This window comes from Cyprinus carpio, chromosome A24 (assembly GCF_018340385.1).
Source record: "Cyprinus carpio isolate SPL01 chromosome A24, ASM1834038v1, whole genome shotgun sequence".
In the NCBI taxonomy this organism is placed as follows: Eukaryota; Metazoa; Chordata; class Actinopteri; order Cypriniformes; family Cyprinidae; genus Cyprinus; species Cyprinus carpio.
This window is the reverse complement of record NC_056595.1, coordinates 1,107,884-1,126,396: the sequence shown is the minus strand read 5'-3', so window position 1 is coordinate 1,126,396 and position 18,513 is coordinate 1,107,884. Positions and strand designations below refer to the sequence as shown.

Below are 18,513 nucleotides of genomic sequence, written 5' to 3'. Positions count from 1 at the left end.
AATGTGCGAGTCGTCCAGTTATTTATCTGCACAAAAAACAATCCGTGCAGCTGCTTGATGTTGAAACTGGTATTATCACATTATTTTATTTCTGTAATCATAAACACTGGTTAAACAGGTTTAGTGCACTGCTCTCTCTCTCTTTCTTTAAGCTTGGCAAATGAATGCAAAAGGATTGCAATATTTTTTTTTTTCCATCACCGTATCAAATGAGCTGGACACAATGTCTAGATCTACACACACACACACACACACAACAGCATGAGAGAACCAAACCTGTCCTGATCTTGTGTTTCTCAGCGGTCTGGGAAAATGAGATTCATTCTTCCTTAACATATAAAATGCCTCAAAAAGAAAAACAAAAACCCAACAGCTGTGGATTCCCTTTTATTCTTAAAATTTTATGTACAAGTGCAACTGATTTACTTTTTATTAATGTACATTCAATATAGAAAGTATATGTACGCATATTACACTTAACATTTCACAACTGCACTAGTCTTTCACATACATTTGTAATCAGAGTCAGTACAATTTGTTCTTTTAGACGCTCGTTTTGAGTTGGTCTTTATTTATTCAGGTATAAATAGTCGAGTGCTTTCTGGGGAAGGAAGGTTTTTGTTGGTTACAGGACGATGGGATGAGAGACACACCAGGACAGATCACAAGCAGTGCGGCACATAATCAAATAATCACAGTTAGACAGGTTCCTTCTCAAGCTTCTCTTTCCCTCTGATAGCAAGCACTTACTCGAGGACTTCAGAATAAAAACAGAACAGAGATGCATGAAGCATTTCAGAAAATGGAAAGTGTGTTGAGACGGGGACAGATATGAGTCCAGACATGAGGCGCAGGAAGACGAAGAGACAGGGAAAGACAACACATCAGAGCCAACATGGCCGCCATTCATCAGCTCACTGAAACGAGACAAAACAAACGCATAAAAATATCTCAATACAAAAGTAAACTATTTTACTCTCCATGGAAAGAAATGATTTACGAGATGCGACTGGATATAAAATGAAAGAGGAGGAAGTGTTAAAACGCAGGAATCAGTGCTGTGCAGGAGGCTGATGGACGCTCTCTCTCTCTCTCTCTCTCTCTCTCTCTCTCTCTCTCTCTGTCTGTCACTCTATCTTCTCTGCTCAGGATCAGGATCAGGATCAGGATCAGGATCAGGGTGGCGGCACTCCGGAGCTGGTCTGTCTGTGTCGGGGGTCATCTGGTGTTTCATGAGTCTCCGGTGTCATTGTCTACGGGCGGCGGGACACTCGGCATCACTGTAGAGCCGCTGCCTGCTGTCAGATAACCTGCCACGCCTGGACCTGAACACACACACACACACACACACACACACACACCACCATCATCATCACACACCACCATCATCATCAGCATCAGCATCACAGGAAATCATTTCAGAAGACGTGGAACACACTGCACAAACAGCACAGAGCACTTTATTTTGAGAAAACATCTGTAACTTAGTCCAGATTGGGGGGACCTGTAATGCTTAATATTTTCTTTATGTAATTTTTTATTCTATTCTATTTTTTTTTTTTGCATTGAAAAAAATAGATTTTTGTTTGTGTATGCTGTCAATTATAGTTCTTCAAAAGAACATCTGAATCAGCAAATATCGGTATCAGCAGGTCACACTTACAAAAACAAAAATCGTAAATCAGAATCAGCCAAGAAAATTACAAGCGGTGCATCTCTAATTATAAGTGCTTCTCAAAGTTTGTGACGATGTTTGGCGTGTGTTTCATTCCCAAATGCATGTAAAAGTGACTCAATCTCATCACAGATACAGATCATTCACTGAGTCGAGACGCTCTGAGACACTAAAAACACCGGCGGATCAAGTGTAAATGAACTCAGTGACACCATTCACTGAAACACAGCGCAGATATTTAGTTTATCAAATTGCAGGCTTTGCCATAATCCATTTCACGATTTCAGTTTTGATTAATCATGTAGCTTTAGTAAATGATGACATTTTCCATTTGGAACTTCACAGATGTGGATGGAATGATCTACTGAATGAGACACTCATTACATCTCTACACTGAAGAGCGGCAACAGATGGAAATGAGTATGAAAAGAAGCAGAAAAAGAGATGAAGCCATCAGAGGAGAGTCTACCTGCTTTACAGTAATAAAGAGGAGGCTGGAAAAACCAGGTGAGCTACTAAAGCCCACTGCGCAGCGGACTGCTGCCCGCCAGGAGAGACGGAGTGGACACACCTGAGGAGAGAGAGAGAGAGAGAGCGAGGAAAAGAAGAGAGCAGGGAAAGAGAGAGGAAGCAAGCAGACATCAGAACCAGCAGATGCAGAAACCGCAGCAGAAAGACCAGACAGTGAGCAGCTCATATCAGACCAGCTACAGTCAGTACGGGTCAGTAGTCAGTACAGGTCAGTACGGGTCAGTAGTCAGTACAGGTCAGTCCGGGTCAGTACAGGTCAGTACGGGTCAGTAGTCACTACACGTCAGTAGTCAGTACAGGTCAGTCCGGGTCAGTACGGGTCAGTACAGGTCAGTACGGGTCAGTACAGGTCAGTACGGGTCAGTAGTCACTACACGTCAGTAGTCAGTACAGGTCAGTCCGGGTCAGTACGGGTCAGTAGTCACTACACGTCAGTAGTCAGTACAGGTCAGTCCGGGTCAGTACAGGTCAGTACGGGTCAGTAGTCACTACACGTCAGTAGTCAGTACAGGTCAGTCCGGGTCAGTACGGGTCAGTAGTCACTACACGTCAGTAGTCAGTACAGGTCAGTCCGGGTCAGTACGGGTCAGTACAGGTCAGTCCGGGTCAGTACAGGTCAGTACGGGTCAGTAGTCACTACACGTCAGTAGTCAGTACAGGTCAGTACAGGTCAGTACGGGTCAGTAGTCACTACACGTCAGTAGTCAGTACAGGTCAGTCCGGGTCAGTACAGGTCAGTACGGGTCAGTAGTCACTACACGTCAGTAGTCAGTACAGGTCAGTCCGGGTCAGTAGTCAGTACAGGTCAGTATGGGTCAGTAGTCAGTACAGGTCAGTACGGGTCAGTAGTCAGTACAGGTCAGTATGGGTCAGTAGTCAGTACGGGTCAGTACAGGTCAGTACGGGTCAGTAGTCACTACACATCAGTGGTCAGTACAGGTCAGTGAGGGTCAGTACGGGTCAGTAGTCAGCACAGGTCAGTACGGGTCAGTAGTCACTACACATCAGTGGTCAGTACAGGTCAGTAGGGGTCAGTACAGGTCAGTAGGGGTCAGTACAGGACAGTATGGGTCAGTACAGGTCAGTAGTCAGCACAGGTCAGTACGGGTCAGCACAGGTCAGTAGGGGTCAGTACAGGTGAGTACGGGTCAGTACAGTACTGCTCATCCCTCATACGAGGCGCTGTGCGGGACTCACCTGTCAGGTAACCTGCGGTCTGGGAGTCGGAGATGAAGAGGTCGTGTTTCTGGTCTTTGAAGGCACTCCACACAGTGGAACGAGAGAGGATCTCATTCACCTGAAACAAACCACACACACATCATTTCACATCACTGGCTTCAGTTCCAGAGGGTTCTACTGCGCTGCTGGACGAGGATCACACCTGTTCTCCAAACTGCAGGCTGCGGGTCATGGATTTGAGCGCTTTGACGATCTGAGCTTTGGTTGCTGACGGGTGGCACCAGATCCACACGAAGAGCCTGACTCCAGACAACATTCAGTCACAAAAAAAAAAACAAAAAAAAAAACAAAAACAACAAAACATAAGAATAACAAATAATACAACAAAAATATGCATCAAATTGATCAAAACATTAATTATAATAATAATAACAAATGTTAAGAATATTATATTTTACTCCGCAAAGATGCATCAAATTGATCAAAACATTGTTACACTACTAAAAAAAAATATCTTTTAAATAAAAGCTGTTCTTTTAAATTTATATTCAAAGAATCCTAAAAAAAAAAAAAAAAAAAAAAAAAAAAAAAAAAAAAAAAAATCAGAAAATTTTATTTCTGAAGGAACATGTGACAATGGAGTAATGATGTTGAAAATTCAGCTTTGATCACAGAAATAAAATTTTAACACATTCAAATAGAAAACAGCTGCTTTACACTAACAATATGTGACAATTTTACAGTTTTTACTCTACTTTTAAACAAATAATTGCAACAAAAAAAAAAAACTAACTCTTGCCAACCACAAACTTTTGAATAGTAGTGTATAAATGAATTAAAAACAAATTTAAATTAATCATAAAAAAAAGAAACCCTGCTCTAGTGTGTTTGCGTCACCTGTGCCACCAGTTCGGTCTGCTCTCGCTGGAACATGCGGTTCAGAGCCTCGCAGGCCAGTCCTGCCACATCAGCCCTGAGCTTCATCCCCGTCATCAGCGGGCCGATGGTGTCCAGCGCAGCCATGGAGCGAAGGACACACACAGCTGCAGGACAAACCACAGCCCCCCCGCTCAGTCATCATCACACCACACCCCCCCAGGTCCCACATCCCCAGGTCAGAGTCACCGCAGCATCATTCTACCACCTCATCATGCAGAGGGTGTGTTTTGAGCTCTACCTCGTTTTTATCCTGAGAGCACGTGGATGAGGCGGATCCTAGATGGCACTCTTGGGCACGGCGTTGTTCTTGTGGCTGAGCGCGGTCAGGACGCGGGGCAGATGTCCGAGAGGAGGAACCTGATCGGCCAGCTGCGTCTGCGTGCTGAAGAGACACACGGCTGCGGTGGTCACCGTCTCCAGAGCCTCTCCCTGAGGACAGGAGAACACACCACATCCATACAGATGGCCACTCATATCACTCCTGTGTCTGCTGCAGTCACACACTCACGTTCGGGTTGTTCTTCTCCAGCAGAGCGGTCAGCGTGTCCATCAGTGACACCAGGAACTCTCGGGGCTTCCGTAAGACCCAGCCGGGCTGAGCGATGAAGATCCGCAGGAACACCCCGCCGACCTCCAGCTCGCCCTGACCGGCTCCGTACTCCACCGAGAAATCCTCCGCCAGCTGCAGGAACACACACATTCACTCAGCAGGAACAGAGGAAAAAAGATTTATATTTCAAATAAATGCTGTTCTTCTGAACTTTCTGTTCATCTGTGAATCCTGGAAAATAAAATGCACCACAGTTTCCACAGAAACATGTTTTCAACATTGATAATAATCAGAAATGTTTCTTGAGCAGCAAATCATCATATTAGAATGATTTCTGAAGATCATGTGACACTGAAGACTGGAGTAATGATGCTGAAAATACAGCTGCGCATCACAGAAATAAATTACACTTTAACAGAGATTCACACAGAAAACAGCTGTTTTACATTCTAATAATATTTCACTGTTTTACTGTACTTTAGGTCAAATAAATGCAAAAATTTTTTAAACAAATCTCACAAACTCTTAATTTGAAACAGTAAAACTGTAAATCTAAACTGTAAGCCCTAATTCAGCTCCATCTCACCTTCCAGCTGATGTCAGGATTGTCCTTCTGCTGCTTGAAGTGCCTGTGAGAACAGAAGCAGAGTCAGTGAGCAGAGAAACATGAGAGGGAAGGACTGATCTGAGGTCAGAGGACTCACTCCAGCATCATCTCTCTGACGCTGGTGGAGACGGTTTCTCTCGAGCTGTCGTTCCAGATCAGCTCGGGGTTCTCGTGCGTTCCCTCGAATATGTGCACCGCCGCCTCGGGGTTATCACGCATGGCGTCCATGAAGACGGCCGGCAGGAAGCGCATCAGGGTCAGACGCACCTGAGAGAGAGCAGACACACAGGTGATCGAGTGATTAAACACAAGCAGTAATGCTGGGAATGAAATAGAAAACACTCAGTTTAACTCGTAACAACGATCCGATGCGGTAGAAACTGAAGGAGGCTTACCTTGGGTCCCACCAGCTTGTCCGAGGTCATCTTGGAGAAGAGCTCAGCCGTCTGCGTGCGCACCTGAGGATGAGTGGAGTTACAGAACAGATCCAGCAGGTAGATCAGCGCACCTGAGGGACAGACAGAGGTCAGAGGAGACTGCTCTAAGATCAGCAACTGAACACACACACACACACACACACACCTCTGTTCATGGCCTCAGTGATGATCTTGGTGTTGGAGGTCAGAGCGTACAGCGTCTCCAGCACCAGCTGACGGCCTGCAGACGCACAGAGACACGAGTGTTAGACCAGAGGACAGAAAAACTCGGGAACCTTCAATACTATCAATAATAATGATATCTGCATATGAGAAGTCAGGGCTTTTTACAGGCATTTTATAAATATAAATAATAACAATAAACTCTTTGTTGTGGATTTTATGCCCAACTGAACTATTAAAGTCAGGACAAATTTATTTGAAAAATTTTGCCTTGGCAACTCGCTGAAAAAAGTTTGTCGAGATGATCCATCCACCTCACAGGTGTGGCATATCAAGATGCTGATCAGACAGCATGATTATTGCACAGGTGTGCCTTAGGCTGGCCACAATAAAAAGCCACTCTAAAATGTACAGTTTTATCACACAGCACAATTCCACAGATGTCGCAAGTTTTGAGGGAGCATGCAATTGCCATGTTGACTGCAGGAATGTCCACCAGAGCTGTTGCCCGTGAACTGAATGTTCATTTCACTACCATAAGTTGTCTCCAAAGGCGTTTCAGAGAATCTGGCAGTACATCCAACCGGCCTCACAACCACAGACCACGTGTAACCACACCAGTCCAGGACCTCCACATCCAGCATCTTCACCTCCAAGATCGTCTGAGAGCAGCCCCCCGGACAGCTGCTGCAACAATCCGTTTGCATAACCAAAGAATTTCTGCACAAACTGTCAGAAACCATCTCAGGGAAGCTCATCTGCATGATGTCGTCCTCATCTGGGTCTCGACCTGACTGCAGTTCGTCGTCATAACCGGCTTGAATGAGCAAATGCTCACATTCGATGGTGTCTGGCACTTTGGAGAGGTGTTCTCTTCACGGATGAATCCTGGTTTTCTCTGTACATTGCAGATGGCAGACAGTGTGTATGTTGTCGTGTGGGTGAGCGGTTTGCTGATGTCAGCGTTGTGGATCGAGTAGCCCATGGTGACGGTGGGGTTATGGTATGGGCAGGTGTATGTTATGGACAACGAACACAGGTGCATTTTATTGATGGCATTCTGAATGCACAGAGATATCGTGACGAGATCCAGAGGCCCATTGTTGTGCCATTCATCCACGACCATCACCTCATGTTGCAGCATGATAATACACGGCCCCATGTTGACCTCTGGTTCCAAAAGGCCCGGAGCGGTTGTGCCTCACGCCAGGGTTAACGACACCACGCTGCGGCAGATGGAGACACAGAAGAGGGACTTCAGGAGCCTGATCGAGACGGTGCACACCACAACGCCCGCGTCAACGATCCTCGTGTCAGGAGCGCTTCCCACATATCGACGAGGACACGAAAAGTTCAGTAGACTTTTTGCTTTAAATGAATGGTTATTGTCATGGTGTAAAGAACTTTTCTGGGAGCGTCCTAGGCTTTTTCGCGCTGATGGCCTGCACCCCAGCAGAGTCGGAGCGGAGCTGCTCTCGGACAACATCTCCAGGAAGCTACGCTCCATATGACTAGTAAGCCAATTCTCAAAGAACTGCTATGATGGCTTTTGTTCTACCAGCTTAAATGATAAAAGTACTTGCGCTGTCCAATCTATTAAGACTGTGTCTGTTCCCTGAATAGTGAGGTCAAAATATAAATTTAATGTAGGATCTAGAAAAAATCTGATCGAGATTAAACCAGAAAAATGTAATAATTTTTACAGTTTGGGCTCATAAACATTAGATCACTCACACCCAAAGCAGTTATTGTAAATGAAATGATCACAGATAATAGTTTTGATGTACTCTGCTTGACTGAAACCTGGCTCAAACCAAATGATTATATTGGTCTAAATGAGTCTACTCCACCAAGCTACTGTTATAAACATGAGCCCCGTCAGACTGGTCGTGTTACAACAATATATAGTGATATTCTCAGTGTTACCCAGAAAACAGGATACAGGTTTAAATCATTTGAAATACTTATGCTTAATGTTACACTGTCAGATATGCAAAAGAAATCTATCGTATCTCTTGCTCTGGCTACTAGCGCAAATGGAGAAAAACTAACTTGGAAGTTTCTAGAATTGCGTGGAAAAACAGTATGTCCAGCTATAGACAGGCTCTAAAAACTGCCAGGGCCGAGCATATCCACAAACTCATAGAAAACAACCAAAACAATCCAAGGTTTTTATTTAGCACAGTGGCAAAAGTTGTGTCTGCTCAATTGTGCTCCTTCCTGCAAAAAATGATCTCTATGAAGAATTTCAGTCGGGTTTCAGGCCCCATCATAGCACAGAAACTGCACTTGTTAAAATTACAAATGACTTGCTTCTTGCATCAGACCAAGGCTGCATCTCATTGCTAGTTTTACTTGATCTTAGTGCTGCGTTTGACACCATAGATCACGACATACTCATAGATAGATTACAAAACTATACAGGTATTCAAGGGCAGGCTTTAAGATGGTTTAGATCCTACCTGTCCGATCGCTACCTCAAATATGTTTATTTAAATGGGGAGTCATCTCATTTATCACCAGTAAAATATGGAGTGCCACAAGGATCTGTTCTAGGTCCTCTGCTATTTTCAATATATATGTTGCCCCTTGGTAATATCATTAGAAAATACGGGATTAGTTTCCACTGTTATGCTGATGATACTCAACTATATATCTCAACGAGACCAGGTGAAATTTCTAAATTATCTAAGCTAACAGAGTGTGTTCAAATTTTGAAAGATTGGATGACCAATAATTTTCTGTGTGTGTTTGTGTTCACTGCTGTGTGTGCGCACTTTGGATGGGTTAAATGCAGAGCACAATTCTGAGTACGAGTTACCATACTTGGCTGTATGTCACGTCACTTTATTTTTTGTTCACTAAATATTGTAGAAACTTAATTTTCTGTAAAGTCGATTTACAAAGGCGCTATACAAATAAACTTAGAATAAATTGAATTGAATGTTGCAAGGATCTGTACACAATTCCTGAAAGCTGAAAACATCCCAGTTCTTGCATGGCCAGCATAATCACCGGACATGTCACCCATTGAGCATGTTTGGGATGCACTGGATCGCCGTATACGACAGCGTGTTCCAGTTCCTGCCAATATCCAGCAACTTCACACAGCCATTAAAGAGGAGTGGACCAACACTCCACAGGCCACAGTCAACAACCTGATCAACTCTATGTGAAGGAGATGTGTTGCACTGTGTGAGGCAAATGATCGTCACACCAGATACTGACTGTGTTTTCGGACTGGTTCACCCCCCCCAATACAGTAAAACTGCACATTTTAGAGTGGCCTTTTATTGTGGCCAGCCTAAGGCACACCTGTGCAATAATCATGCTGTCTAATCAACATCTTGATATGCCACACCTGTGAGGTGGATGGATTATCTCGACAAAGGAGTAGTGCTCACTAACACAGATTTGTGAACAGTATTTGAGAGAAATAGCCCTTTTGTGTACATAGAAAAAGTCTTAGATCTTTGAGTTTAGCTCTTGAAAAATGGGGGCAAAAACAAGTGTTCAGTGTATATATACATATGTATATTTTTAGTTATATATATTTTTTTAAATTTTAGTTGCGGTTTGTGTTTTAGTTAACTGCAGTAACCCTGCAACACAGCAGTCCCTGTGAGGGCTGCTCCATCTCTTCTGAGTGTCATGTTTCATTAGTCTTACTGGAGGGTAAGGAGTGTAGTAGGACCAGCAGATTGGGCAGAACCAGAGACTCAGCGATGTTGACCACGCAGCCCTGGTTTACTGTGACAGTATTCACCACCTGCAGCAAACCACACAGTGTTAACAGAGATGATGTTCCACTGTCAGTAAAGTATGAAGCACAGACTTGTGGTTTACAGCGTACCTCTAAAGCCAGCTGCTGGACTCTTCCGGCGCCGTGGACCCTCAGCAGAGAGAAGAGCAGCTTGAAGTGACCGATGCACTCAGTCTCAGAGCCTGCGATACACACACACACACACACATCACAGACCGGCCTCTACACACACATGCATCAGTCTGCTGTGTTTCAGGCACCTGGGTTGTTCTTGATGACGTTGCGGAGGGCTTCCAGCGCCATCTCGGCCCAGCGCAGTCTCTGAGCGTGCTGCTGTGACTCCAGCTTTATCTGTGTCATCGCCAGCAGCGTGTGCAGATACTGAGCCTGAGAGCCCACATAGTCCAAGAGACTCGACGCGAACGCCTTCGGATACTGACAAACACACAGATCAGACTTTAACAGAGCCGTCAGACACTCTACATTTAAAGAAATTAATACGTCATTCATTAAGGATGCATTAAATGGATTAAAAGTGACAGTAAAGACATTTATAGTGTTACAAAAGATTTCTATTTCAAATAAATGCTGTTCTTCTGAATTTCTATTCATCTGTGAATCCTGAAAAATAAAATGGATCGAAGAAATATTGTGCAGCACAACTGTGTTCAACATTGATAATAATCAGAAATGTTTCTTGAGCAGCAAATCATCATATTAGAATGATTTCTGAAGATCATGTGACACTGAAGACTGGAGTAATGATGCTGAAAATACAGCTGCGCATCACAGAAATACATTACACTTTAACAGAGATTCACATAGATATTCACAGATATTCACATGTTTTTAGTGCATTTTTGATCAAATAAATGCAGAAGAGTTTTTTTGGATCTTCAGTACAGTAGTGTAGGCGTCTCTCACCTCCAGAGGAAACACAGGCTGCTCGTTATAAACCCTAACGAAGATCTCTCCCACGATCAGCTCCTTGCCGTGTTCACTGAACAGGAACTCTGAGCCGAAGCTCTTGTCGCACTCGCCCTGTAAACACACAGAGAGTGAGTGTGACGTGAATCAGACGAGTGTGTGTAGCAGCAGAGGATCAGAGGAGCGTCTCACTCTCTTGATGCTGCTCTCCTGCTGCTCCTCCAGGAACTCCATCAGCTCCGCTCGCGTGCCGTTGTTCCAGATCAAGTACGGGTTCTCCGAGTTACTGTTCAGCAGCTTCAGCACCTGTAGAGAGAACAGAGGAAGCACACATGAACAAACCACCACTGCCCATCTATCCAGCCTCTGTGTGTGCACAGTGTTCCTCTGTACCTCTGCGGGCGAGCTGCGGCCCAGTCTGCGTGAGATGTAGGGCGTCAGCATGGCGGCCAGACTCTTCCTGATGGCGGGGTTCTCTGGAGGGTGTGCTGCGGCTCCTCCACCGTTGGGCTCCCCGACGGGCCCCTCCTCCGGGCTCCGGGCCCCGCTGTACCCCGCCAGCCGCCCGAGGGCCACCACGCTCAGCTTGGCCAGACTGTTGCACACCTGCTGCTGGTTGGTGTCCTGGCTGGCCTGCACGCCGCTCTCCTCCAGCGTGTAGTCGTAGCTGAAGAGGGTGGACAGCAGGTGCCACAGCACCCCGGCCTGATACAGGTGCGTCTGCAGGAAGAAGTCCACCGCGAAGGAGCTGACGCACTCCACCACCAGAGACGCCAGGCGCGGCAGACCCTGAGAGACGGCAAACAGAAACACTCTGAGTCTCTGTGTATGAAGAGATCACTTATCCACACAAACAACACAACACAACTCTCTCACTAGTCTATCCAGAACATTAACTAGAAACATGACTCGTTAACAACGTACTCACTGTAGAGTGAGGGTTTGGTTTCAGGTTATTTGCTAGTATTTATGCATAGTTTACTGTTATTGCTATTAGTGGTCGGCTGATATATTGCCAAGACCGATATATCGGCCAATATTTGCAAATATATATATTTTTTAAATATCAGCATTGGCCGATGTTTTTCTGCTTGGCCGATGTGTTCGAGGCAGCACTTTTATTCTGATGGCGCTTAGAAAGGCAGCACATGAGCACACAGTCAGTGTTTTCCTGCGGAATTGAGCTACTTCAACACTGTTGCTGTGGGTTGCTTTTCATGCACGTTGAAGTGACCCCAATGACGTGATATTTATCCTCCGGAATGCAAATTTTACAGAGGAACCCCCCTCAAAACGTGATTGGGCTAGTTTTGGGCAAGTTTTGAGTAGCAATTGGGCGTGTTTTGTTGCGATAACCTGGCAGCCCTGCACAGTGCTCACACTCTCCCTCTTGTTGTTAACAGTTCTGTCTAATACAGATAGAAGTCTGTCTTATAATCCGATAGAACGGTTAAACAAAGGATTTCATGTATACTAAAAGTATTATGACGATGGATTTTATATTATTAGTAATAGAATAGTGTTCCTGTGGCTCAGTGGTAGAGCATTGCATTAGCAGCGCAGAAGGTTGTGGGTTCGATTCCCAGGAAACACACGTTAGGTAAAAAATGTTAGTCTGAATGCACTGTAAGTCGCTTTGGATAAAAGCGTCTGCTAAATGCATAAATGTAAATAGAAAGGCAAACATTATAATACTTTCCCGTTTGTGTCAGCATTAAGCAAATATGCATTTATATCATTTAAACAAATCTTTGAATGACTAACAAACATTTAATTTCACAAACCTTGCAAACTTAGCTGAATCCAGCTGAGATCGTGTGAAGTGTGTGTGTATCCATCATGATCGCGTGTTCTCTGTGTGACGGTCGGTCCGTGTGAAAGGAATGCGTTAAACTTTAATCTCATGATTTCAGATTATGCTGCGCTCTATGCATCTGCCCTCTGTCATATTCATCTCATATTCACTGTGTGCTGTGTGTAAAATGAGTGTTACCCTCGCTTTATTTGAAAAATATGATTCCCAACGCACACAGACTTCCCAGAATACTGAGCGCCCTGTTGGTTACAGTGTTTACTTCCTTTTTAATTATATTTTTATTAAATATTTACTTATTTGTGAAAAATACTTTTTGTCATCTGAAGTATAAGCATGTTTACTTTACACATTTATTTTTTAATCCATTGTCAAATAATTACAACTTTCTTAAATATTAATTAAAATAAATAAATAAATAAATAAATAAATAAATAAATAAATAAATAAATAAATATATATCTCGGCTATTGCCCCCCTGCTTTCCAAGATATCAGCATCGGCTGTCAGAAAAACAATATCAGTCAACCACTAATTACTAAAGTAAGTACATGTAACACGTGTAACAAAGACATTGTAAAGATTTAAAATAAAAATGTAATGATAAAACATTTATTTATAATAAATGAATACCTTTTATTTATATAATTTATAAAATGTATAATAAATAATATACAATTTGTAATAATTATAGCAATAAAACAATTTTATTTTTGATGAAAGAAACTTTAATATTTACCAATACCTTAACAAAAACAGTACAATATGACTCTATTAAGGGTCAGTGTCTGTAAAGTTTTAAACATTAAATTATACAGAAAGAGGTTTTCTGTTTGAAAAGCAGAGCTGTTTCATGCTCTCGGCCGGGAGTCAGATTAGTGTTATTATTATAATAGTTATAATAATACACACACAAAAAAAAAAATGTTTTTTGTTCTTACCTTGCTGTAGTAGAGGATGTGACAAACATCTCTAATAATGTTGGGAAGCTCGACTATCTTCTCCCTGCACTCCTCGAACTGAGCAGCGACGCTATAGCACCTACAGACGTGCCCGCACACCTGAAGAACACCCACAATGCACTCTAAATCACACTATGAGCTCACTGCATTCTCTCTTCAGGTGTGTGTGTGTGCTGCTGTACCTGCACTGCCATGTCCTCCGGTCTGCTGGAGGCGGTGAGCACAGACACGCAGCGGGACAGAGCCTCCATCAGCACCTGACACAGAACACACACCCTCATCAACACCCAGCAGACAGTGAAGAGCCACTGTGTGACTGCTGCAGGCTCACGTCAACACATGCTGACCTCGATGCCGCTCTCCCGCCGCAGCTCCTCCGCGTTCAGCGCCGAACAGTTGACGGTGTGGAAGGCCAGCTCAGCGGCGGCCGGTAACAGAGCCGAGGTCTTGGAGAACAGCTGCTCGTCACCCGTCTCCATGGTGATGGTCTTAATTAGCATGGGGTAGCCGGCGTATTTATACGGCTCCAGTTCTGAGGAGAGAGAGAAGGAGATCAGCGTCTGAGCGTCTGAAGAGCAGGAGCTGTGTCTGAGAGCAGCTCGGTCTAACCCTGCTTGTGTCTGTTGAACAGGATGCTCTGGGCTTTGAGGATCAGGATGATGTTCTCTGGGTCCGGACCGTCCACGATTCGGGCCGATTTGGTGCAGAGGAACTCGTAGGCCTTGTTGACCTTCTCAAACATGTCCTGAACACACACACACAGCACGCTTAGTTAAAGTTTAGAGTTCATTCACTGATAATGACACTCAGTGAACTGTTGTACATACCCTGCCCTCCGGATTCTTGTCTGGATGGTATTTTTGGGCCAATCTGAAGTAAGCTTTTCTTATTTTACTCTCATCATGCCTTTAAAAAAAAGCAACAAAGATTGCAATCAACAATCTCTACTCTCAGATGTTACAGTGTCACATGAGAAGCTGTCAGAACGAGAGATGTGTGTTCTGCGTGCAAAAAGATGAGTAATATACATACAAAAGTGTTAAAGGTACAGTATCAAAACAAGGTTTTTAATTCTTAAGGGTCAGAATATGATGAAAGAGTCATGTGAAACTAAACAATGACTGGTTTTGGCACAAGAACCCTAAGAAGTGTGAAAAAATAAAGTACTACAAAGAGAAAAGAGACTGACTGTCCCTGTCCTTTAGGGAGGTTCAACACTTCATAGGCGTCATCCACAGACATGGAGGGCGGCTTCTTCTCCACCTCTCTCTTCCAGGCGTCCAGCGTGTCCTTCAGCAGCTTCTTCACCCTGCAGGGGGCAGACAATCACAGAAGGCCTTCACATCACACGGAGTGTGCAGCTGGTGGATCGGGCACTGGACGTGTCTGTAGATGTGTGTACCGGGTCTCGTATGGGCCAGTCGGGGAAGCGTGTGGAGTCACACAGGTGCCGCAGGTAATAGATGCTGCAGAAGAGCTCGTTGTCCAGCTGAGGGAAGCTGACCACAGGAATGGGACAGTACTGATAGAGAGCGCGCGTGTTACTCTGCAGACGAGGACTGAAGTCTGCCAGATGAGCGGCGATCTTCTCGATCATCATACGCCTGCAACACACACCACACACACCACAATCAACCAGCGGAGGATGAGCGAGCTCAGGCGTACTGAAGGTAACCAAAACCATAACCTGTGTCTTACTCACAATAAAATAAATGTTAACTGAAATTAAAAATATATATATATTTCAGCTGGTTAATAAGGCAACATTTCTCATTTTCACTGAGTTTAACGTGATGTATTTAACTAATTGAAACTGAAATATAAATGAATAAAACTATATAGACATTTAAAAACAATAAAAACTAATAAAAATGTCAAATACACAAAATTAACCAAACTTAACATAAAAGCAAAAATATAAAAATAAAAATAAAAATAAATATAATGAATATAAATATACAGTGTATATATATATATATATATATATATATATATATATATATAATAGATAATAAATATATATATATATATATAAAAAACCATATTATTAACATAATATTAACTAACAAATATTAAAAAAAAATAATAGTAATAATTGAAACCTTACATTAATTTTATTTTTATTTTTTTTAGTGTAGCATTCATAAATACAAATTCAATGGTACAAAAAACATAAGAATCAAAGCTGGCACACAGCTCCAAAAGTAGAAAAATATTTCATTATGTTCTGACCAATTTTGGAGCTGTGTGCCAACTTTGATTGATTTGATATTTTTTGTGGCTGAGCATTTGGCTGGTTGGATGTGCAGAGAATCCTCTAGACGCACAGGACAGGGCTCCTAGAGAGAGGAACGAGATGCCCACCTCATCTCACTGCTCCAGATGGCTTCAGGCGTGTCAAACTCTCCCAAGAATATCTCTGAGAAGCGCTCGGCCTCGTAGTTCTCCAGGTAACACACCATGGCCTCCGGCAGCATCGAGCCCAACACACTCCTCTGAAGGATGTCCAGACCTTTAGCCTGCGGGTCACCAGAGAGAACAGATCAAACCTGATCAGACTTACTCTGTATTCATCTATAGATGCATATATCTGCAGCTTTACCTCCTCTGATTTAAAGGCCTGCTTCAGGTGAGTGTATTTCAAGAACCTGCAGAGAAGAAGTTATCAGAAACGTGAATGGCATTTCTGTGAGAACACATGATCAGGAGTTAAATGACACAAGTCTGAGTTCTCTTGGGCTGAGACGCAGGGAGAGTACCGAGCCACGGGCAGCACGTTGGAGCCGGTGTACATCATGATGAAGAAGAAGACTCCGGTGAGGTAGAGCCGCTGCAGGTTAGGGTTGTCCTGCATCACCAGGTACAGCAGGTTAGCCACCTTCTCCACCAGGATGGGGTCAAAGGTCAAGAGCAGCTGCGGAGGACAGGAGAATGAACACACGAGGTCCCAGGCTTTAGAAACACTGCTTTAGAGGAACACAGGGTCAGTGATGTGCACCTGGACGATGTGCGGCAGGCAGGTGCTGTCACTGATCAGTCTCTTCACCTTCGGTAAAGGCCTGATAATGGCATTATCTGGGTCCCTGAGCACACAAACACAGAGGGCTTTATTATTTAGAATTTAGCATGTTTAAACATATTTCAACACATGAAGATGTCTGAATGTCTTTGCTTAGGAAATGATGAGATGATTCTTTATTCTGTTATCCTCACATATATAAAGAACTACAGTGTCCTGCACACACTAGTGAGACCAGTGTCTGGTGTGTGAATGGTTTGTGTGTGTTCTGTGGTGCAACTGTGAGAGAGCGGGACTGTACCGGCTGGGGAAGTAGGAGCACATGGTGATGAGCATGTTGAGGATGAGCGTGGCCAGGTCCGTCTCGTTCATCACAGCCTGTCCTGCGGCCAGCAGACACCACTTCAGCTGTGGGATGGACTGCAGCGGCCGCCAGCCGTCCATGCCCTGAGCCCAGCAGCGCGTCTTAGCCGTCAGCGTCCCGGCGCTCCAGAACTCCTGCATCTGAGCACACGGATGAAGAGGTTAAAGCCGGCTCACCTGCACACGCTCCGGCTGCGCTGTGAACACTCACCTCCTCAAAGCCGAAGGGCCCTCTCCTCTCTTTATCTGCGTTCCCAAAGTACCACTCCTTCTCGCTCTCTCGCTTCATGTCCGGAGAAGCCTCCAACACATTACTCTGAAACACACAGACCCATGAACACAGACTTTAACATCTGGACATTAAACACATCATAAACATTCCACTGTTTAAAAGAAGTCTCTTTTGCTTACCAAAGCTGCATTTATTTGGTCAAAAATACAGTGAAATTATTATAATTTTCTGTGTGAATCTCTGTTAAAGTGTAATTTATTTCTGTGATGTGCAGCTGTATTTTCAGCATCATTACTCCAGTCTTCAGTGTCACATGATCTTCAGAAATCATTCTAATATGCTGATTTGCTGCTCAAGAAACATTTCTGATTATTATCAATGTTGAACACAGTCGTGCTGCACAATATTTCTGTGGAAACTGTGATACATTTTATTTTTCAGGATTCACAGATGAATAGAAAGATCAAAAGAACAGCATTTATTAGAAATCTTTTGTCACATTATAGATGTCTTTACTGTCACTTTTGATCAATTTAATGCTTCCGTGGATGAAGGGTCAGCAGATCCACTATAACACACACCACACTAAACACCATTATATTCTGAGCACACACCTGCAGCGGGACAGTGGCTCTGTTGGTGTGGAGGTGAGCGAGGGTCAGCAGATCCACTAGTATACGCACTCCATTAGAGTCCATGACATCCTTCACGTTTTTCTGTCAAAACAGAAACAGCAAAACACTGAAAGCCTGATCAACCGTTTCCACCACGCAGGAGGTTATTAGCAGACGGGTCACTCACCTTGTTGAGAATGAGTTTGTTGAGGAAGAGGATGAGTCGGTCTCTCTCCAGCTTGTCTGTACACTGGAGATGAGCAGAAACACGAGGTTAAAACAGTCTGAGACAGACGTACAGTAAATGATTATGACATCACTGTAACGTGACTTCAGTGCAGACGTGATCCTGCGCTCGAGCTCTGGTCACTGACCCGGTCCAGCATGCCCACGATGTACTTGGTGTCAGCAAACGGTCCGATCTCCTCGCAGCACTTCCCGTAGACGATGGTGAGCGCCTGCAGACACAAACACTTCATGGCCACTTTAGGAGTCAGCAGGAAGCGATGGTAGAGCTCGTTGAAGAACTCGTACCTAGAGAACCACACAGACGCACGATCAGGACAGTAACAGCCAGACGACCGCCGCTCAGAGTCTGTGTCAGACACCTACGATCTCTTGATGGCTCCAGACTCCTCGTTCTCATCCTCCTCCAGCAGCAGACGCAGGTAATAATCCCCGATCTTAATCTCGTCAGAGAGGCACTCGTACTTCACCTGAACACCAAGCAGCAGGCTTTT

At 44.1% G+C, this 18,513-nt stretch overlaps 1 protein-coding gene across 1 annotated transcript in view; it reads right to left on the bottom strand.

Moving 5' to 3' along the window:
- Window positions 1-374: 374 nt before the first annotated feature.
- LOC109112984 (dnaJ homolog subfamily C member 13-like) overlaps window positions 375-18,513 on the bottom strand; it is a 46,929-nt gene continuing 28,790 nt past the window's right edge. The window contains 35 exon segments of the mRNA XM_042714000.1: window positions 375-1,325; window positions 3,404-3,503; window positions 3,588-3,660; window positions 3,662-3,684; window positions 4,283-4,428; window positions 4,563-4,605; window positions 4,607-4,753; window positions 4,833-5,006; window positions 5,461-5,503; window positions 5,579-5,748; window positions 5,877-5,989; window positions 6,064-6,138; window positions 9,750-9,849; window positions 9,934-10,025; window positions 10,104-10,278; window positions 10,768-10,884; window positions 10,963-11,076; window positions 11,164-11,559; window positions 13,525-13,644; window positions 13,728-13,802; window positions 13,893-14,077; window positions 14,155-14,290; window positions 14,373-14,451; window positions 14,735-14,847; window positions 14,948-15,149; window positions 15,910-16,064; window positions 16,148-16,193; window positions 16,305-16,459; window positions 16,544-16,628; window positions 16,866-17,068; window positions 17,139-17,243; window positions 17,774-17,875; window positions 17,961-18,023; window positions 18,148-18,307; window positions 18,386-18,489. Of these exon segments, the coding sequence (XP_042569934.1) occupies window positions 1,231-1,325; window positions 3,404-3,503; window positions 3,588-3,660; window positions 3,662-3,684; window positions 4,283-4,428; window positions 4,563-4,605; window positions 4,607-4,753; window positions 4,833-5,006; window positions 5,461-5,503; window positions 5,579-5,748; window positions 5,877-5,989; window positions 6,064-6,138; window positions 9,750-9,849; window positions 9,934-10,025; window positions 10,104-10,278; window positions 10,768-10,884; window positions 10,963-11,076; window positions 11,164-11,559; window positions 13,525-13,644; window positions 13,728-13,802; window positions 13,893-14,077; window positions 14,155-14,290; window positions 14,373-14,451; window positions 14,735-14,847; window positions 14,948-15,149; window positions 15,910-16,064; window positions 16,148-16,193; window positions 16,305-16,459; window positions 16,544-16,628; window positions 16,866-17,068; window positions 17,139-17,243; window positions 17,774-17,875; window positions 17,961-18,023; window positions 18,148-18,307; window positions 18,386-18,489 (4,284 nt within the window). The 3' untranslated portion in view covers window positions 375-1,230.